Genomic DNA, 23,310 nt, shown 5'->3' with positions numbered 1-23,310 from the left:
AGGGAAAAAATCCCAAGCAGGCTCCACGCTGCCAGCACAGAGCCCAGCACGGGGCTCAAACTCATGAACCATGAGATCCTGGCCTGAGCTGAAATCAAGAGTAGGTTGCTTAACCAACTGAGCCTACCCAGGCGCCTCAGTGGGGTTGAAACTCTTAATGGCCATGTTCCTCTTGTAAGACCTTGCCATGGGTTTGCGGCCCGCAGACCAGCAGCAAGAGCATCATATGGAGCTCATTAGAAATGCAGTCTCTTAGACCTCAGCCCAGACCTACTGAATCAGAACCTGCAATTTTGAGAAGTTTTTATTTATTTTGGAGGTGGAGGGGATAGGACAGAGAGAGAGGGAGAGAGAGATTCCCCAGCAGGCTCCGCACTGTCAGTGCAGAGCCTGACTAGGGGCTTGATCTCATGAACCGTGAGCTGAGATCAAGAATCAGAGCTCAACCAACTGAGCCAACGACACCTCAAAGCCTGGAGCACTTTAAAAAAGAAGCTATTGCTTTCACAGTAGCTCTGTCTCCCAGGTGTGTGGGTAGTCTGAGCTGATCAGGGATTAAGACCAAGGCAAGAAGATGGGCAGGAAGCTGCTTCTGCCCTTAGCAAGCATGATGGAGATGGGAAACATAACAGGAATTCTGGAATTGCAGAAAAATTGAATTTTAAAGCCCATGAGTTCTTTTGGAAGGTGGAAGGGACTCTGGTTTTACTGGCTTCTTGAAGCTTGTGTGGTAGAAGCAGCTCTGCAGCTGGCAGTTACCTTCTCTACCTTTTGAACTGCCAGAGATCAGGCTTGGGTGCTCACAGTTGATGCAAAATGAATTATTCTGAAATCAATTTACTGAGCAGCAGTTTACTTAATAATGATTTCCCCTAATGGTCCTGCTGACATAAAATTCATGTTTGTGAGATTCATAACTATTCACATGTGATAGGAGGGTAAATTGATTTTAATCAAATTTGGTTTTAAATAAAGCTGCTTTAGGTGAATTTTCACTTAGATATATTAACCTTAGGTAAATTGATTTCAGAGGAGTTCACCTGATTCGAGGTGTTTGCTTTTGAGGAGGGGTCAGTGCAGGACAGGTGGTGCAATAACCTCACCCATGGAAATGTTGAATCCTTCGTTCAAGCAGAGATACTAGCTATAACGGAGGTTTTGTAATGGCAAGTGGGCTGGGTGGGAACCCGCTACATTTTTCTTAATGGCCCCCTGAGACATCTATCATATAGCCAGCCCATCGTATGTTGGGTGTTGAACTATGAAAAAAAATGTTAGCTGATCCCCATCTTCTGGGCTATCCCTAAACATGGTTCTTTTCAGTTACCTGACACATTCATGAGAGATCCTTTACAGTGCTCAGATTTACCCTGTGCTAATCAGCTTGAGTGGCCTTATCCTAATGTGACTATGTTCTGTTCCTTCATAGTACATATCTGTGTTCAATTTCACTTTTATTGGTGTAATTATTTTTTATTGAAATATAGTTGACATACAGTGCTATTCATTTCAGGTGTACAACCATTCGGCAATTCCATACATAGTGCTCACCATAAGTGGAATCACTATGAGTTACTATACATTGTTGTTTCAGTGTTACTGACTATTCCCCATGCTGTTCTCTGCATCTCCAGGACTGACTTTTATACCCGGAAGTTTGTACTTGTATACCCCATATCTCTTTGGCCCATCCTCCCACCCATCTCCCCTGACAACCATCAGTTTGTTCTCAGTATTTGAGTCTGTTTTTTTTTTTTTTTTAATTTTTTAATGTTTATTTTTTTTTTTGAGACAGAGAGAAAGCATGAATGGGGGAGGGTCAGAGAGAGGGGGACACAGAATCTGAAGCAGGCTCCAGGCTCTGAGCTGTCATCACAGAGCCCGATGTGGGGCTCGAACTCACGGACCATGAGATCATTACCTGAGACGAGGTCGGACGCTCAACCAACTGAGCCACCCAGGCACCCCTTGAGTCTGTTTTTTTAGGTTCCACATAAAAGTAAAGTGTATGGTATTTGTTATTCTGAGTTATTGCTTAGCATAATACCCTCTAGGCCCATCCATGTTGTTGAAAATGGCAAGATCTCATTCATTATGTCTCAGTAGTATTCCATTGTGTATATATACCACTTCATTCATCTGTTGGACACTTGGGTTGCTTCTGTATCACGTTTATTATAAATAATGCTGCAGTACAGTCAGGGATGCCTATTTTTTCAAATTAGTGCTTTTGTTGTCCCTGGGTAAATATTTAGTAGTAGAATTACTGGATCGTAAGGTATTTCTGTTCATTTTTTGAGGAACCTCCATTCTGTATTCCACAGTGGTTGTATGTCTTCTTTGGAAAAATGTCTATCCACTTTTTAACTGGACTGTTTTTGGTATTGAATTGTACGGGTTCTTTATATATTTTGGATATTAACCCCTTAATGGATATGTCATTTGCAGCAAATGAAAAGATACACTGTGCTCCTGGATTAGAAAAATTAATACTGTTTAAATGTACATATTACCCAAAGCAATCTACAGATTCTGTGCAGTCCCTAACAAAATACAAACAGCATTTTTTTACAAGACTAGAACATATCCTAAAATTTGTACTGAACCACAAAAGACCTTGAATAGCCAAAGCAATGTTAAGAAAGAAGAACAAAGCTGGAGGAATCACAATTCCAGCTTTCAAAATATACTATAAAGCTGTAGTAATCAAAATGGAGTATGGTACTGGCACAAACATACACACGTAGGTTAAGGAAACAGGATAGAGTGTCCAGAATTAAACTCATGATTATATGGCTAGTTAACCTATGACAAAGTAGGCAAGAATACACAATGGGGAAAGACTGTCTTTTCAATAAATGGTGCTGGGAAAACTGGACCACCTTTTAACACCATACACAAAAATAAACTCAAAAATGGATTAAAGATATAAATGTGAAACCTAAAACCATAAAAATCCTAGAAGAGAACACAGGCAATAATTTCTCTGACATGGGTCTTAACATTTTTCTTGATCTCCTAAGGCACAGGAAACAAAAGCATACACTGTTAGGACTACATCAAAGTAAAAAGCTTCTGCACTGTAATGGAAACCATCACCAAAACTAAAAAACAACCTACTGAATGAGAGAAGACACTTGCAAATGATATATTTGATAAGGGCTTAATATCCAACATATATTAAGAGCTTATGTAACACCAAAAAGCAATCTTATTAAAAAAAATGAACAGAGGACCTGGAAAATACTTGTCCAAAGAAGCCCTACAGATGCCAACAGACACATGAAACGATGCTCAACATGAGTAATTATCAGGGAAATGCAAATAAAAACCACAATGAGATACCACTTGACACCTGTCAGAGTGGCTAAAATCAAAAAGACAAGAAATAAGTGTTGATAAAGATGTGGAAGAAAAGGAACCCTCCTCCACTGTTGGTGGGTATGTGAATTGGTGCGGCCAATTTCCCATACTGTGGAAAACAGTATGGAAGTTCCTTAAAGAAATACCACGTGATCCAATAATTCCACCACTGGGTATTTACTCAAAGAAAACAAAAACACTAATTTAGAAAGATGTATGTACCCCTGTGTTTATTGAAGCATTATTTATGATAGCCAAGATCTGGAAGCAACTGAAATGTCCATTAATAGATGAAGAGATAAGAAAGATGTGGTGTGCATATATGTACAATGGAATATTATACAGCCATAAATGAGATTGTGCCATGTGCGACAACATGGATGGACCTACAGAGTATTATGCTAAGTGAAATAAGTCCAAGAAAAACACCATATATTACTCCCAAGTGGCATCTAAAAAAAAATGAATAAGCAACAAGCAGAATCATTGTTATAGAACAAAGTGATGGTTGTCAGAGGGGAGGGAGATGGGGAATTGGGCACAATGGATAAAAAAGTGGGAGATACAGGCTTCCAGTTATGGAATTAATAAGGTATGGGAATAAAAGTCACAGCATAGGGAACATAGTCAAAGATAGTGTAATAACGATGTATGGGGACACATGGTAGCTTGTGGTAAACATAGGACAGTGTATAAATTTAAATCATTAAGTTGTACACCTGAAACTATGTAACATTTGTTTGAGTATAGTTGACATACAGACAAGAAGCACATGGCATTCTACTGGCCAAGAGGATTGGCATTGAGCTGAGATCCCTTGCCTGATGACTGAGGAAAGCATTCATTCTCTTTGGGCATTTTGTATAATGCAAATAGCCCATCTACTTTTGGCAGCCTCTCTGGGACTCCATTGTATTGGGTTGGAGACAACGCATTGGATGGCAGAGGAGAAAGGCAGACAGAAAACAACACTAGATCTGTGAGAAACCCAGAAGCTTGATTACCTTTGTATTTTCCAATACAGTGAGTCAATAAACTCGCTAATTAAAAAAAAAAGTCAACTATTATTTCAGTATTGCTTTTACTGAATCACCTTCACAAGAAACTTTTATTTTCTACATTAGTGATTCTCAACTACAATGTCAAAGCAGTGTGATGTGTCATAATTAGTGAGGTGTGTCATATGCACTGCATTAGTATTAATGAAAACCAGAGATTGGTGAATGTCATTAATTGCAAAACTATTAAGTTTCTACTATATGCTAAACTCTGTGCTAAGCTCTGGAATTAGAATGATGAGCAAAAACCGATATGGTCCGTGTGTTCATGGAGCTTCTAATCCAGTGGGTAGAAAAGTATCAGCAAAATAATTACATTACCATTCTCTAGGTTGCCCTTTTGTTTTCTTGTTTTCTTTGGCTGTGCAAGCCCTTTATTTCTGTAGTACCAGTGGTTTATTTTGCTTTAGTTTCCCTTGTTGGAGGAGACCTATCCATAAATATGCTGCATAGGCCAGTGACCAAGAGATTGCTGCCTATGTTTTCTCCTAGGTGTTCTCATGGGTTCAGGCTCACATTTAGATCTTTAATCCACTTTGAGTTTATTTTTGTATATGGTGATAGAAAGTGGTCTTTTGTGGTTTGATAAAAAATTTTAGGATTACTTCTTCCAGTTTTGTGAAAAATGTTTTGGTATTTTGATAGGGATTGCATTAAATCTGTAGATGGCTTTAAGTAGTCTGGACATTGTAACAGTATCCTTCAAACCCATGAGCATGGAATATCTTTTCTTTTGTTTCTGTCATCTTCAGTTTCTTTCACTAGTGTTTGATAATTTTAAGAAAGCAGAGGTGTTTTTTTTTTTTTTTCTTTTACCACCTTGGCACGGTTTATTTCTAGGTATTTTACTTTTGATGTCATTGTAAATGGGATTGTTTTGTAGTGTTCTTTTTTGTGATGTCTTTGTCTTTGTCTGGATTTAGGATTGGGGCAATGCTGGCCTTGTAGAATGTATTTAGAAGCTTTCCTTCCTCTTCTGTTTTTTGGAACACTTTGAGGAGAATAGTGTTAATTCTTCTTTAAAGGTTTTGTAGAATTCACTGGTACCTACTTCTGGTCCTGGACTTCTGTTTTTTGCAAGGTTTTTTGCATACCTGTTCATTTCGTTATTTGTAATCTGTTCAGATTTTCTAGTTGTTCCTGGTGCAATTTTGGAAGGTTTTATGTTTCTAGGAATTTATCCATTTCTTCTAGGTTGTTCTATTTGTTGGTGTGTGTGTGTATTATTATTATTATTATTATTTTTTTTTTTTTGGTAAGATTTTTCTTCTCTTAAAATCCTGTGTATTTCTGTGGTGTCCGTTGCACTCTATTGTTTCTGATGTTATTTGGGTCATTTCTCTTTTTGAGTCTGGTTAAGGGTTTATCCATGTAATCGTTTCAAAGAATCAGCTCTTGGTTTCATTTTTTAAGTCATTTTTCTGTTTTATTTTTTCCCTCTTCTACTCATCTTGGGCTTTGTTCTTTTTCTAGTTCCTTTAGGTATAGTTTAGATTGTTTGAGCTTGTCCTTGTTGCTTGAAGTAGGCCTGTATTGCTGTATATTTCCCTCTAGAACTCATTGCGCCCCAAAGATTTTGAACCATTGTGTTTTCATTTTCATTTTTCTCCATGTATTTTTTTAAATCTTTGATTGCTTTGTTGGCCATTGGTTTTATTGAGTTCTTAAAGAAATCTCATTGTAAGTATGTCACGTACAACATACCTCCCTATGTTGAGAGGTCAAGTTTGATAACAGAAGCAGTCAGATCACTAACCCTTGTTTCCTGTGGCAGTCACTCTCAGCCTTCAGTACTTGGGGACATCGGCATCATGGACAAAGGAGGGTCCTACCCTGTACCAGTTCAAAGTGTCTGTTTCTAACCCAGAATGGTTGGCCTTGGCAGTGCAGTTCTCCACCCATGACATCAGCTTTCCCAGTGATTCTTGTGGTGGTTTTAGTTGTGGGACAGGTCAGGTGAGTCTGTTTTGATTCTCGTTTTTTTAGGAGTCTGGCACGTAGGTATCATCATCCTAGCTTTTTCTTTGATCATGTTACTTTGACTTGATTTCTTGTTAAATGAAGATAAAATTACCATTAACTGGATTGTTAATTCACTGAAATACTACAAAGTACGAAGCTGGTATGTGGTAAAAACTTGATAAATGTTAGCTATTATTATATAGTCATTAATTGAATGGTGCTTTTATCAAATGACTTTGGGGAACTTTTGTTTACTACAATAGTGATTCTCAAATTCAATGTTAAAGCAGTTTAATCTATCACAATCAGCTGTGAGATGTGCCATATATGATTTATTACTGTTAATAAAAACAAGATATTAATGTGTTCCAAAAATATTAAGTCTTTACTATATGCTTGGCCCTATGGTAGACTCTGAAGATGCAGTGATGAGCAAAAACAGACGTGGTTGGTCAGTATGTTCATAGAGCTTTTAATCCAGTGGGAAAGACAGATATTAAAAAAAGACAAAAATGCATATTTAGAAATAAGTACTATAGAGGAAAGGAACATAGTCTATGAAAAATCCTGGCCAGTGGTGAGAAGTGCTTATTAGTGAAGTCTTCCTGGGCAGGTGACCTACAAGGTGATTAGTGCAGGATGAGTAGATGTTAATTTTGTAAAGAATGGGAGTGAGAGTGTTTTGGATTGCAGGGTGGAATGTGTAAGTGCTGCGTTTTGGTGGGAGGTATCGGGGTATGTTCAAAGATCTGAAAGAAGGTTGGTGTGCAGAAAACAACATGGAGAGTATACAAGCTGAAGCTGGACAGGTAGGCAGGGGCCAGAGCATGTGGGTTCTTGGTGGCCATGTCTAAGAATTCTAGTCTTAAGCTCAGCAGCCATAAGTCATTGATTTGTAAGCTTAGGGTGGGAGGTGATTGGAAGAGATTAGTGATGGGATTTTTGTTTTATAAAGATGACTGGCGGGGAGACTGAGTGGCTAAGTTGGTTAAGCGACCAACTTTGGCTCAGGTCATGATGTCACGATTTGTGAGTTCGAGCCCCATGTTGGGCTCTGTGCTGACAGCTTAGAGCCTGGAGCCTGCTTGGGATTCTATGTTTCCCTCTCTCTCTGCCCCTCTCCTGCTCATGCTTGGTCTCTCTGTGTCTCTCAATAACAAATAAATGTTGAAAAAAATTAAAAAAAAGATGGCTGGCAGTAGAGTGCATTTGAAGGGACCAGAGTGGATTCAGGGGGGCTAGTTGTGAGGCTATGCAGTTGCCAGTAAGAGGTGATGGTGGCTTAGAAAAGGATGGTAGCAGTGGAGGAGGTGAAGAATAGAGAACCCAGGAGTAGAAGCCATAGGACTTGACAATGGGTTGTACATCAGGCACTGGGTAGAGAAGTATAAAAAACCATGCTTAGGTTTCTAGCCCTCATTTTGATGTAGACCATAGTGAGTGAGGACTGGGTATAGATGGAAAGTTAGTTATGTCTTGAGTTTACTGAATTTGAAAGATCAAAGTGGAGTTCAGTAGACAATTGGCTATTCAAGTATATAGCTCAGAAGACAGGCCTAAACTGTAGTTAAAAGTTTGTGATTAATTTATGTTAAAAAAAATACCCTAATGTATTTTAGTGGATTCAGGGTACATTGGAGCCCCTGATCTGAAGTGCTTTCTGAGAGGTAGGAAAAAGGACTGAAGTTAGTGGTAATGTGCCAGAAATTGATATCTTTTGGAGTGTTCCATGCCTGTGAAATCACCTATTTGTCCTGGTAGAAGATGGCTTGAGAACTGCGAGGGTTCAGGGTAAAGGTCAAATGTCAGAGATGGGTTCTGTGAATCCAGCACCAGTTGACTCATTGGCTGTTTCCCAGCTCCTTTGCATTCTGCTTGCACATACTCAGTGCTATCCTTACTTGATCTTTTTCTGTTGCCTGAGTGCCAAACTTCCTCCTCCTGTCCCTTGCATTTCTCCTTCCTGAAGCACCTTTCTCACCTTCTACCTCCATTTTTTTTATTCAGCTATAATTAACACACTTACTTGTTGAAGGTATATGGTATGATTCAACAACTCTATACTTTTCTCAGTGTTCATCAAGATAAAGGTGCTCTTGATCCTTTTATTTCACCTATTCCTTACCCACCTTCCCTGTGGTAACCATCAGCTCTCTGTATTTGGGTCTGCTTTTTGTTTTTCATTTTCATTTTCTTAAATTCCACACAAGTGCAATTGTATGGTATTTACTTTTCTGACTTATTTCCATTAACATAATACCCTCTAGGTCCATCCATGTTGTTGCAAATGGCAATATTTTATTCCTTTTTAGGGCTGAGTCATATTCCATTGTGTATACGCACTGCATCTTTCTCCATTGATCTATGGAAGCAACTCAAGTGTCCATTCATGTCTTGGCTATAGTAAATACTGTAATAAACATAGGGGTGCATCTATCTTTTCAGATAAGTGTTTTTGCTTTCTTTGGATAAATACCTAGTAATGGAATCACTCCATCATATGGTAATTTTAATCTTTTTAAATGTTTATTTACTTTTGAGGGAGAGAGAGAGACAGAGCATGAGTTGGGGAGGGGCAGAGACAAGGTGGTGGGGAGAGGGAGAGGGAGACAGACACAGAATCTGAAGCAGGCTCCAGGCTCTGAGCTGTCAGCACAGAGCCTGACAGGGGGCTCAAACTTGTGAACTGCGAGATCATGACCTGAGTTGAAGTTGGACACTTAACCAACTGAGCCGCCCAGGTGCCTGGGTAATTTTAAGTTTTTAAGGAATAATCAGACAAGATAAAAAAAGGCATCCAAGTTGGTAGGGAAGTTAAACTTTAACTAGTTGTAGAAGACATGATACTATGCATAGAAAATTCTAAAGACTTGACTAAAAAACTACTAGAACTGATAAATGAATTCAGTAGGGTCACGGGATACAAAATCAATGTACAGAAATGTGTTTCTATCTACTTTTAATGAAGCAGCAGAAAGATAAATTAAGAAAACACCATTTACAGCTGTACCAGAGAGTAAAATACCTAGGAATAAACTTAACCAAGGAGGTGAAAGACCTGTGCTCTGAAAATTATAAAACACTGATGAAAGAAATTGAAGATGATATAAACAAATGGAAAGATATTCCATGCTCAAGGATTGGTAGACGAACATCTTAACAATCTACAGATTTAATGCAATCTCTATCAAAATACCAACAACGTTTTTCAGAGAACTAGAAAAAATAATCTTACAAGTTGTATGGAATCACAAAAGACCCCAAATACCCAAAGCAGTGTTGGAAAAGAATAGCAAAGCTGGAGATAGCACAATCCCAGACTTTAAGATGGAGTACAAACGAGTGTGGTACTGGCACAAACATGGACACCTTATCAATGGAATAGAATAGAGTCCAGAAATAAACCCACATTTAGTCAATTAACATATGACAGAGGTGGCAAGAATCTACAATGGGGAAGTAGTTTTTTCTCCCTTCAATTTAAAAAGTTCTTCTGTATCTATTTTATTTTTGAAACATTTCTGGATCACAAGTCAGTAATTTTTTTTTATCCCCCTTTCTTCAAAGGTGTGGCTTTATTGTTTGTTTTTCTTTAGGTTTTTTATTTTACCTTATCAAATGGTATGCAAATTCTTTGAAGGGAGGCATGTAAATCAAAGGCCTTACTTGGTGCTTACTAGGTAACACTTAGTGCTATGTCTTACATATGATTTTCAATCTTGCTTCCACAGAATGTAAGCCTGGCTTAGCCTTAAGAAAATGGGCCTTTGACTAGTTGTAGTTTAGATTTGTGCTATAAGAGGTAACTGATTATTTATTTTCTTGTTATTTTGAATGGGAGAATGTTTATTAAACTAAAGATAAAGAGTAAGTTCTGTGTGTTAAAAAAAAAAAAGTGTCATGAAAAGTGTGGAACAGTGAAGATCGTATACTACCATTTATGTTAGAAAGATGGGGAAAAAGAATAGGTTAGTACTTTTCTAGCATTAACCTGTGTAAGAAGGCATGGTTTTATTAACTAAAAGATCCTGAAACAATTGGATGTCCTTATGCAAAATGAAGTTTAACACAGACCTTACACTTTTCACAAAAATTAACTCAAAATTGATCATAAGTCTTAAAATGCAAAACTGTAAAACTTCTAGAAGAAAACAAAGGGGAAAATCTACACGACCTTGGGTTTGGTGATGAGTTCTTTACAATATCAATCATAGGATCCATGAAAAAAATTTGGTAAGTTGGATTTTACTAAAACAAAGCCCTGTGCTCTGCAAAAGACACTATTAAGAGTGAAAACAAGAGTCACAGACTCAGAGAAATATTTGCAAAATATATCTGTTAAAGGATGTGTGTCCAAAATATATGAAGAACTTTTGAAATTCAACAGTGAGCAAATATCTTTTTTTTTCATTAGTGAAATGCAAAGAAGATACTTTTACACACTAATTTAGAATGGCTAAAGGTAAAAAAAAAACAAACAAACTGACAAAACCAATTACTGGGGAGAATGTATAGCATCAGGCACTCTCATTTCTGGTGGAAATGTAATCTAGTACAGCCACTTTGGAAGATAGTTTGTTCATGTCTTACAAAGCTCAGTGTGGTCTTATTACATAATCCAGAAATCACATTCCTGGGTATTTACTTAGCTGTTTTTAAAACTTATTTTCACACAAAAACCTGAATACAAAATTTACTAAACTGCTTTATTTATAATCCATATAAAACAGGAGAAAACCAACGTATCTTTCAGGAGGTGAATGGATGAATTTTGGTATGTCTATACAATGGGATACTATTCAGTGATTAAAAGAAAGGAAAAACCTGTTAAGCCATACAAAGACATGAATGAGTCTTAAATTCATATTACTGAATAAAAGAACCCAGTCTAATAAGGCCGTATACTGTATGATTCCATTTATATGAAATTCTGGGAGAGGCAAAAATAGAAGGGTTAAACAGATGAGTGATTTCCAGGGCTTTGAGGGTTAAAGAGGTGAAAAACAGATTTTTTTTTCAAGCAGAGAAACTATGGAGTATGACACCCTAATTAATGGTGGATAGGTGACACTGGGAATCTGTTAAAACCCATAGGAATTTATGGCACAAAGAGTAAACTTTATGCATATTGTAAAAAAAAAAATTGGAAGATTGGGGGATTGTGAGATGGAATGTGGAAAGTGACTGAACAGACTAACTCTATTACAAATAGGTGGAACAACCTTCATGAAAAGGGGGTTGGAGAAATTGCTGACCTGAGTAACTTCAGAAATAAGTGCAGTCAGTAAGACTGAAGGCAAAAGGAGTAGTATATAGATGCTTCATTCTAGTAGATAATTATTTACACAAAGGTATAGCTTAACAGTTGTAAAATCACGGTATGTGTACTCTGGAAGTAATAGAGGGTGGATTGTGGGAGGTTATATATAAATATGGGAAAAGGCTAGAATAATCCATATGGTAACAGATTAGAGTTGAAGGCATCAGTATAATTTTAATTCAGATACACACACATATAGAAATACAGATCTGTATATATACACTAGTTATTATACCATATACATTTCTTTGCTCTATCAGCTAAGATGGCCTAGAAGCAATGATGGTACCCCAGTACCAATGAGCACACCAAGCAGCCAGATCTTGGTTTCTACACCATTTTCTAATGAGAAATTTCTCCAAAGGTTTCCTTGGAGAAATGGCCAATTTTAGAACTGAGTCAGTAAACCTGTAAGACCAGCCTTGAGCATCCAGCTGAAAAAACTTCCAGTGGCCCATGCTGGAACCATTTGGGTGACCAAATAAACTGCTATTGGATGGTAAACCAAAGTATAAAACACCTGAGTAAATAGTTTTGAATAAATGACTGAATAAAGAAATGAGAGAATGGACAAATCTTCCATGCAGTAGAATTCTAAATAATTGAGATACTCCAGGGAGGTAGAGCTTAACTCCCCACTAGGTTAGTGTGGACTGCCCGTAGACTTCCTCCCAAAGAGGACAGTATGAAAAGGGAGGAGAGGGAGGACTAACCTCACAGTGAAGAAACCTGACAGACACTATTTCACCAGGAAGGTTAATACCAAGATTAATAATCAAAACTAGTAAGACATGTTGGTAGTATGTATTTTTGATATGCTGTCATGAGAATTACACTTCCTTCCCCAAACCTACAACCCAAATCTAAATGTGAGACAACACCAGACCAGTCACAATTGGGGGAAATTCTATAAAATTCCTCATCAGTAATCTCAGTTTCCAAGGCCATAAAAAAACAAAGTCTAAACTGTCCCCACTAGAAAGTGTCTAATGAGACCTGTCAATTGAATCTAATGTCTCCTGGATGGGATTGTGGAGCAGAAAAAGGCTATTGGTTGAAAATTAAAGTTATCTGACTAAACTCTTGATTTTGGATCATATTGTATCCATATTGGCTCATTAGTTGTGATGAGTGTACCATATGAATGTAAGATGTTAATAGAAGGAGACCAGATACGGGGTATATGAGAATTCTCTGTTCTTTATTTACAATTTGGAAGTCTAAATTACTCTTAAAAAAAAAAAACAAAAACAAAACACTTTGGAGGGATACACAGGAAACTGATAATAATAGTTGCCTATGAGAGATATTGGGTGCTCTTTACCAAGTACCATAAAGATAAATTGCTTTTTGAACATGGAAGTAAAAAATTCAAGTTAAACATTTAAACTTAAAATATTATAAAGTGAAGACTGTTATTTTTTTGTTGGGAACAATGTTTCTTTAAGTCTTTAAGAAAACTTTGAAGTATAAAAAGTGCTATATATATATTTGCCATAACTACAACAATTATTGGTTCCTTTTTCTTGGATCTTGATATTTAGAAACCTCTTTATTGTGAGTTCCTAAGGGTAAAGAACTATACCTTGGGCTTCAGATAAGATGCAGTTGTGTGATTCTAGGCTCCTTTCCTTGGGCTTGTTTATTTAATACTTTGACTGTATTTGAAGGCATCTGTAGTCAGAAACTAACATTGCATTCTTCCCTGTTGTCAACTAGCTTATTGGTTGCTTTAATCTTAGAATTTGTTTTTTAATTGGGAAAAGAAATCTCCTAACTTTGCAAGCTTTCATGTCTCCTGTCAGTATGTGGGATAGTTAGAACCATGTGCTTGTTACTTCAGTAAGCACAGCGTGGCTTACTTGCATGCTTTAAAGACTGTAATTGGGGGCCGGGGCGCCTGGGTGGTTCATTTGGTTAAACATGCATATCTTGATTTTAGCTCAGGTCATGATCTCATGAGGTTGTGAGTTCAAGCCCCACATTGGGCTCCTTAGGGTGATCATGCAGAGCCTGTTGGGGATTCTCTCCCTCCTTTTCTCTCTGCCCCTCCTACATATGCTCTCTCACATAAACTTTAAAGATTGTAATGGAATGGTTTTGAGTAGATACAAAGAGACTTATTTTTACATTTCATTTAACAGTGAATGTTTTCTTTTCAATAACCAGCAGTTTGTAATTACTGTCCCCTTTAATCTTCTGCTAGATGTTTGCTAAGAGGGTTGAATACAGAACTAACAGGTAAGTTTACAACTGCAAGCAAGATCACCGGGTCAAGTCTGAACAAGGGAAAGGGAAAGGCAGAGAAACACTTTCTGAGAAAAGGCAGGGTGTGTGTACCCTTTCAGCAGCTTCATACCTCTGAGGCTGTTTGTTTCCATGCATGCAGAAAGAGAGAAGGGAAAGAATAGTCACTAGTGGACAGCAGGCTCTTTGTGGGGAAATTACCAACACTGTATCATATGTTTTTCTCCCAAGAAATTTGTGAAGTAGATGTTATTTTCTAACAGATGAAGAAAGTGAGGTTTAGGGAAATGGTGTGTTGTCTGTTTCTACTTGGGGATTCAATGCCTGAGGCAGGGATTGAACACATGTTGGCTGGACTCTGAAGCTTCTTGTATAGTAGGCATGCATTTTCTGCTCTTTCTACTGTTCCATATTGCTCTGAGTAAAGGAAATAGAATTTGGGAGTAGTGGAAGTTTGTCCAGGTAAATTGGGACATTTCTTTTACCTTTGTCAAATAACTCTGTAGGCGGAAAGAGCACTTGCGGCTAGAACCCGTAGAAAGTAACTGATTTATAAAGGGACCACTGAGATGACCACTTCCAGTTCGGGAAGCATGAAGTGTGAGGCCAGTGTATTGGGACTTGATACAAGGGAAATAATGGATTACTGAGAAAGACAATGCATTTATCTTTTTAAATAGGCTCTGAGAAACATGCATTTTAAGAAGTGATTTACTGATCTTACATTGCATTTTTTGAGCAGAATTCCACTTTTGATAGAAGAAAATGCATAGTTATAAGTTTGTGGGCCTGTAAGCAGAAAATTGGCACAATGGGACTTGATCATCTGGCCAATGGCCCTAGGCATTTAGGTAGGGACATTACCTAAATTATAGTTTCAGATTTTAAAGATATAAACCAGTATGCACAAAGTTAGTGCTCCAAAGGCTATTGATGTGTAACAAACCATCCCCAAACTTACTATATGCTTGCAGATTCTGTGGGTCTGGAATTTGGACAGAGTCCAGAGGGATGGCTAGTCTTTGTTTCATAATGTTAGCAGTATCAGCTGGGGAGAGTGGACAGCTGGGGAAACCATCTGGAGGTATTTCCATTTATATGTGTGGTGTTTATACTGGTGTTGGCTGGGATCCCAGTTGGGGCTTTCCAGCATTTGACGTGGTCTTCCCAATGTGGTCTGGGCTTCCTTATAGCATGGCAGCCTCAGGGTAGTTAGAACTCTTCATGGTGGGTCATGACTTCAGGCTCAAGTGTTCTGACACACAAGGTAGAAACTGCTTGAGGTTTTATGACCCAGCCTTGGAAGTTACCAAGCATTGCTTCTCCTCTTAAAGCACTTAAAAACCCACCCAGATCAAGATTTGGGTACATATATCCAAGCCTTTCAATTGGAAGAATATCAAGATTACATTGAAGAGCATGTAAGGTGGGAGATAACGTTATTAGTGTTTTTTGGAAAATACCATTTGTAAAACTCTGAGCCATGTACTTTGGTTATGTGTCCTATACAAGACAGGAGATGACTGTACTCATGTTTCCTGCCATTTCTATTTTTAGCTTAGCAATCGCTTCATCACCATGGATACTTGTCAGCTTTTCGTCTTTCCTCGGTTTCATGTTCTTGTGTCTCTTTTTAATGAGTTCAGGTTGTCTAATAACCTCTAGATCTCTGGGGATTGTTAGTAAGAATTTATTTTTGGTTAGTCTCTATTCAGTATTAGTTTGTGTGAGCGAGGGAGTGTTCGCCCCATGCAGTTTCTGAAGGACCCAGGTTTATTACATCTAATGACCTTACTACCCACTAAGATCTCAGAATTCTCTACTGGATCATGTGCAACTTACGTGGATAAGGCACACTCTCTCTTAACTGCCTAGTCTTGGTCCTCCACATTACCTCTGCTTATGTTTCATTGGTGACAGGTAGGCATGTGGTCCCTACAGATTTGGAGGGACTGGGGAATAGCCTGGTGTGTGCCAGGGAGAAAGGTGAGGTGTGAATGTTAGTTATGCCTGTTGTATATGCCCTCTCCTCTTCTCCCCTTCAAGCTGCTAAGAAGCCTGGAGCCTAAGCATTACCAGAAAAATCCAGGGGAGAATGAAACTAGCTGAGCAACTAATTATTCATAGTGATGAATTACAGAAATCTAGACAAGAGCTGGATCCTAACGAATTTCTTAGTTCAGTGGTTTCAGGTTGTTTTTGGAAGCAGATTTCTTTTATCTAAACTAAATCTTATGGGGAAACTCCAAATTATACAATGGAGAGTGAAGTTTCTCTGATGCCCAATCCATTCTCTGTGTCTTAGACACCCTAAGTCTTTTCTCAAGGAATCCTGGGGTGTTGTGGATCAGATCTGATCATTTAACAGGTAGGAGAAACCGAGGTACAGAGGGGCAGGGACACAACTGCCAAAGATTTTATGGTTTGAAGCAGGTGTAAGGTTGAAATCAAGTCTTGGTAGCCTTGGGCCAGTGTTCTTTGCAATATTACTTATGCTATTGCCCTTTTTTTTTTTTTTTTTTTTTTTTTTTTTTTTTTTTAAGTACACAGAGTCCTTGAGACTCCTGGCCTGAGGTAGGACACTATACCTTCCTGGTATTTTTGGCAGCTTCTCTTCATTATCCCAGCAGTTGGCAAAGAGCCAGAAGAGGGAAGTGAGCTTCTGTGTGAACACCCATGGAATTTGTTCCTTGTGATAAATTTCTCATGGCATGAGGAAATGTTGTCTTGTACTTGAATCTGCAGAGGGATTCTTTAGCTGGATGGGACATTCTGGGACCAAGGACGGAGGAGCTGAGTCTTCCTGAATTCTCTGCCCTCTGGCTTTGATAGGATCATACAGTTGTACCTGGAGAGGAGCACAGTGTGGTGAGAAGAGCATGAATCTTGGAACTAAGTAGACCTGGATTTGAATCTTAGGAGTTACAGGACTTTGGGCGAGGCACTTTGTCAGTTTGGACCTTTTGTTTTTACCTTAAAATGAGAATTTCGTAAGTACCATTTAAGACTGTTGGCAAAATGAGAGGTGGTAATACATTTAAAACCTCTCAGATAGTAGAAAGTGATGGGGTGTTGCCATTGAGAGCATCCACTTTTATGCCTACCAGACTGGGGGTCAAGTCCTAGTTCTGCCACTTATAGCTGTATGAACTTCAAATCTTAAATTTCTTTTGTTTAATAAAAATGGACCTCAGTGTAAGTTTTGGGGGAAAAGGATAAAAAGTTTAATGAAAGTAACTTGGCTGATCTTGATAGATGTTAATTGGAATTATTCCTGTTTTTTTTCCCTCAAAATAGCATGAAATTCAGGTAGTCTTGTAAAACTTCGGTTTATAGTAACTATGTTCATAATACTCACTGGTGACTTTTAGAGAATTATACTGATGGTGGATAGGGTCTGTCTAAGTAGGGCAAGGGCTTAAGTTTAAAAAAAAATTTAGCTGTGTAAATACAGGATGGGAATGCTTACCTTCATAACATCAGTTTCATAACATTTTGTATGAAATGGTTTGCAGGGTTAGATGTAAACGTTATTCGCATGCACTTATAGTTGTGGACAGCCCAGAGAGTGTCTGCATTGCTGGATGCTCCATTGAAGAGGGAAAAGGATTCATTTTACTGTAGCTACAGCATGATGACCAACATGGGGAAGGATCTGGGAAGAGGAGTAAGGCAGAGAATATATGTCCAGGGGGGCCTTGTTGTCTAGGTGGGGAGTCTAAGGAAGCTGCTAGGGATGTTCAGTCTGAAAAAAAGAACTAAGTAGTGAATGTCCTTGCTGTTTTCAACTATTTGAAGGATGATAAACAGACTTTTCTGGGAGCTGAGAGAATTCATTGGCTGAGTACTTGGCTGAGGTCCAAGGCTAAGGGGAGAAGTGCTGCTTAGAAGTCTGGCAGGTGATTTTTTTTTTTTTTATCAGTCATATAGCTGTCCCCTCCCCCAAATCCACAGAAGACCTTCACACGCTTGAGGCCTGAAGAAAGAGGACTGGTCAGGGGCCGTGAGCTTACTCGACTCTTGTTTGTAGGATTACCTCCAGTGCCCTTCTTCCCCCTGCCAGCACAGCAGCCTCTAACTGCTGCTTCCCTCAACCCTAACCAGCTGGCCAGGAAGTAAAGCAACACCTGGTATGCTTGACTGTAGGGCTGCTTAAGCTTTAACATGCACGTGAATCCTCTGGGGATCTTAGTAAAATGGAGATTGAGTCACACAGGTCTTGGCTGGGGCCAATCTGAATTTCCACTGGTGGTGATGATGCTGGTCTATGGTCCACACTTTGAATAACAAGGCTCTACTGCAACTCATGACTCTTCCCTGCAGGCTACCTCCAGATGTCTTTAGGCCAAATGACCCCCTCCTAGGTGCTCTGAGGACTAAGTCCCACACCTCTGTTAGCAGAGGGTTACTGTCTGGAAATAGTGCCGTATTCCCCTCCCAGCACCCACGAAACCATCTTACCCAGATAGAACTTAGCCTTCCAGTCTCCTTGTCATGTGTAGGACCACTTTAGCAGTTATCTGATGTATTTGGAAAAAACAAAAAAGCCAAAAAAAAAAAAAGACCAAAAACATGGTCTTGACTTCATCCACACTGTTGGAAATCTAGCACTTCCTGAATGTGTGCATTATGCTGTCAGAAATCTTACCCTAAGAACCAAGTATCCATTTGCCTAACAGGCAGATTTCTTCTCTTTTAGCTGTATGTGGAGATTACCCTGAGGTAACAGCTTGCTGTAGTGCTTTGTAAAGTAATCTTTAAAAGGTATGCTTAGGGGCGCCTGGGTGGCGCAGTCGGTTAAGCGTCCGACTTCAGCCAGGTCACGATCTCGCGGTCCGTGAGTTCGAGCCCCGCGTCAGGCTCTGGGCTGATGGCTCGGAGCCTGGAGCCTGTTTCCGATTCTGTGTCTCCCTCTCTCTCTGCCCCTCCCCCATTCATGCTCTGTCTCTCTCTGTCCCAAAAATAAAAAAAAAAAAAAGGTATGCTTATAATGAGCCCTTGCTCAATGAAGCCATAACCCCAGGAATAATGATTGAATCTAGTTAAATATATCTGCCTCCCTTTGTCTTTGTCTTTTTTTTTTTTTTTTATTCTATCAGACAATCTATAGGAGGATTCTAAGTCTTTGACATCCTTTTTAAGGTCCTGTCCCTTCCTGCAGCAGTGGCTTATTGGTCAAAGTGAAGTAATTGAGAGATGTCTCATGACGATCTTGGTGAGGTCTCTTATACAAAATCGTGTTGCTTTTCTATTCAGAAACTGGCCTTGGGTAAGGAACTTAGTATCCCTGATCACATATGAACTCCTCTGCAGAAAGGAGATAAAGATACTAACCTTGAAGAAATTAAATGAGATGATGTTTATGAAAGCAGTTGGTCTATTCCTGGCATATGAAATGAAATGACAGCTTCCTTTGTCTTCCATTTGTTTCTAACTTTTGTATGAGGGACACATTTTATTTCCTTTTTTGCTAGTCTGAAAGCATCTTCCGAACAGGATCTATATTTTAAATCCTTTTTTAGCCCTTTACTATGTGTTCAGTAACAAAATGTTGAATAAATTAATGAATGACCAGATGATCTCTAAGGTCTTGCTGACCTTTTAAATTCTCTGATTTGGATTCTTTTAGTGTTCTAGCTGCTTAGAAGCAATTTGGAGAATTCCCTTAAGATGAATGTCTTCCATGTTAAGGATTTTCTTTTTTGCAGTTTTATAAAATATGTATTCTATTATTACTAATAAGTACGTACCTGGGCTCAGGAGCTGGCTGCAATAGTAAAAGTAACCTCTTGAATTTACGACCTTGGGCCTGTTTCTTTGTCTAGTATGAATTGGGTAGGTCAGAGTCTAGTCTTTGCCAGCACTGCTCTCTTGGGAGGATCTCTGTGAAAGATGAGCAAGAAATACACATTTGTTATTGTCCTATGATTTGGGAGTCTCTCATAATAGAGGCTGAGTTTCAGATCTATTCATTTCAGTGCTCATAGAAGATGTTTGTGTGTGTGTGTGTGTTTTAGATTAAATTATGATCTGGCTAGTGGGGTCAGGCCAACTCCGCTAATTAGAGGAGAAACAGTGGGTCCTTTTGAATGTAGGGATGGTACCTGGCTACCTACATAGGCAGGTATTTCTTGAGTTGTCTGTACAGATGAATTGCTGACAGACCATGCCAGTTGAGGCCATCTTTACTACTGTCATTGTGCCTCTGATATGGACAGCAGGCTGGTAGAAAAATGCATGTCAGATTTAGACCCGAATTTAAATCATGGTAGGTATATTCTAGAACCTCAGTTTCTTAGGGATGCTATCGGCCTTTTAGGTTTGTCAGGGTGATGAGTTAGATAGTATATGTTAAATGCCTAGTGCAATGCCTCGCGGTGAGATTAGGCTTGATTTAATGACGATGATGCATTTCAGAAGAGGTTTGGACTCAAAGTATCAGCCCTGGAGCATGTCTGGAAGGAATGTCCCAAACTTGACTGCTGCATTTTATGACAAAAGTGCAGACTGCAGTGGTGATGCTGAGTTTTTCATGGATCTGGAAAATGTGACAACTATCTGGGGAGAGAAAAGACTCAATTGCCTGTTTCCTGGCATGATAATTTGAGATACTGTCCATATGTGAGTAGCTTCAGCCGCTCTTCCCCTACTCCATTACATAGGAACTGTTGTCCACTTAAGGCTTTTTGTCTAGGGGACAATGTGTTTAGTAATGTTTCCTTATCTCAATTTATTTCAGTTCCTGATACCCAACCTGATTTCTGTTTTCCTTTAATTCTTAAAAAAGTAGACGAGCCAGAAATAAAATGAAGCATCATTAAGCCCATTTCACATGAGTGGCCTTTTTTAGACACTAGAGGGTTCTGAACTGTACCTTTAAGTGTTGGAGAGATCTTGCACCAAGCTTTGCTAATTAGCTTGTGGCCTGTCAAGTCAGAGTGGATCAAACAGTCTCTGGTTCAGAGGCTCAGGGTGTCACTGTGAGGTTCTCCAATGATAGGTGAATTTGATTCCATGCAGTACAAGTGGTTTTTAGTTATTAGATCTTTGTATCCTGTTTAGCTAATTTTAGATTCTGAGAAACTGGGTGGTGAATTTGTGAGTAGGGAGCATTGATAACTGTGGGATCCAGAAGTAAAAACAAACATATTCTTGTTACTCTCCATACAGCTATTTTGAACTAGAGAGCAGTGGTCTGAGGGATGAGATCCGATATCACTATATACATAACGGGAAGCCCAGGACCGAGGCGCTTCCATACCGGATGGCAGATGGACAGTGGCACAAGGTCGCTTTGTCAATTAGTGCCTCTCATCTCCTGCTCCACGTCGACTGCAACAGGTATGTCTGTGCTTTTGTTCTTTTGTGATTCTGTCCTTGAAATCGAGCAGTGGGAAGGGGAAAAATATCAAACCCCTCCAGGCCTTGCTGGGAAATAAAAAAACCAAGGGACCCTAATGGTAATTTAACCTACCAAATGGGCCATTAGATGTGCTGAAATGACCAACTGTAATATGCTAAGAAAACAGTTCATTAAGATGAAACAGTATCCTGTGATTAGGAACAAATGTACAAAAGGTTGATTACAGATTGGGGAATATTAAGTGCACCTCCGTGTACTCCAGGCACCAGCTGAAATTCCATGGAGCTGTGCTCACAGTTAACTGTGATATATTGTTGTTGAGTTCGTTCCACTTGGAGGCAAATAAGCCATTCTACCTTAGAATGAATCTGAGAAGCCTGTGCCACTGAAGCAGCTAATTCTATTTCACTTCATCAAGCACAGCTTTGCTTAAATATCTTTTTCCAAATGGAGGCTTCTTAAAGAGGCTGTGCTTTTTGAATCTTTTGGAATTAATGCCATCCATCCTCTGCAGAGGAATGAGGCTTTCAGTTTGCCAGAGGATGGCAAGACTTTGTGACATCTGGGGGATTTCATCGGGCATTGTGAACTGGGGTGGGAAGGAGATCTTGTCCCCCATGTATGTCACTGGAGTCAGGTTTGCTTCCAGCTGAAGAAAGACTGATGGTGTCTGTCGGATCATTTGCGGCTGGACAGCTGGTGAATGGTGGTCAAGGGGAATGTTTTGACCTCTCTAGAATCCACTGAAAATCCTTGTGGATAGTGATCTTACAGAGAATATTTTTGCATTGTGAGCAGTGCCCATGAATTGTTGATTCTTGTTAATGATACAAAAAGTTAACTTGTTCCATTAGGCCCAGGATAAGGAACAGGCATGTGGGGAACAAACTACCTTCTGGGACCAAACAGAAGGAAGAATAATCCAAGGTTAATCAGCTCCAGACTACAATTCTAATGAGGAGGTATTTGAATGTACTTATAATTATAGCTCTGCAGTCTGTTTTGGAAGAGGACCTGGAAGGGCAGAGAACAAATTAATGCCGGGCTTAAGGGAAGTTCTGCCATCTTGAATTAGTCTTGGTCTATTTTGATTTGTTGAAGATGTTTGTGGCCTTGAGAAGAATTGTGGTTTCAACCAGATTATAATAAGTGTGCCTGGATAAATTTTTCATAGAAACAACTTGTTCCTTGTGACCCTATTTTCCTAACTTGGGCAGCCTGCGTAAAGCCAGCCCTCAGCCATCATCATGTCCATTTCCACCTTTAAGAGCTCATTGGTGGGATGCTTGGGTGGCTCTGTCAGTGTGAAGCATCTGACTTCGGCTCAGGTCATGATCTCACAGTTTGGTTTGTGGGTTCAAGCCCTGTGTCAGGCTCTGTGCTGACTGCTTAGAGCCTGGGGGCCTGCTTCAGATTCTATATCTCCCTCTCACTCTCCCCCTCTCCTGCTCATGCCCTGTCTCTCTTTCAAAAATGAATACATGTAAAAAAATAAAAATAAAAAAAAGCTCATTGGCTACTTATTTTCTAGAAGTTAGGTAGTAGCATTCTTGTTGTTGCCCCCCAGCCCCCACCTGTATTGCTGCCCAAATGGTAGAGCAGAAGGGCCCTGCATGTCCTATGCCACAGGTCAGAAAGAGGCCATAAAGCTCTAGTTTAGTAATTCCCACCTGAACAGTTGGGAGACATTGCTGGTTTCTTGCTATGCAATTTTTTGCTTCTGCCTTCCAAAAGTGTTTTTTTCTTTTTTAATATAACTTATTGTCAAATTGGTTTCCATACAACACCCAGTGCTCATCCCTCCTTCCAAAAGTTTTATCTGTTTTTCTAATATTATCTCTGGAGGAGAAAAAAGAAGAAAGGATAGATCTCTGCTAATCTAAAGTTTCACACCTTCACAGATACTCTGGTTCCTATGAAATACTCTTTTCTGACATCCTTAGCTACTTGCCTGCTCTGAATTTGTGGAAGTTAATTTCTTTTCATCTCCATTTTTA

The 23,310-nt window shown here is 39.2% G+C and overlaps 1 protein-coding gene across 2 annotated transcripts in view; it reads left to right on the top strand.

Moving 5' to 3' along the window:
* The window catches only part of NELL1 (neural EGFL like 1), an 875,786-nt gene that overhangs the window by 111,702 nt on the left and 740,774 nt on the right, over positions 1-23,310 (top strand). For both annotated transcript variants that reach the window (XM_060606214.3, XM_060606213.3), the window contains exon 4: positions 21,121-21,291. In XM_060606214.3, coding sequence (XP_060462197.2) covers positions 21,121-21,291 — 171 coding nt within the window. The remainder of the gene's footprint in view (positions 1-21,120; positions 21,292-23,310) is intronic.

Source organism: Panthera onca, chromosome D1, assembly GCF_046562875.1.
Source record: "Panthera onca isolate mPanOnc1 chromosome D1, mPanOnc1 haplotype 2, whole genome shotgun sequence".
NCBI lineage: Eukaryota > Metazoa > Chordata > Mammalia > Carnivora > Felidae > Panthera > Panthera onca.
Note: the sequence above shows the minus strand (reverse complement) of the source record. Positions and strands in the feature narration are given on the sequence as shown.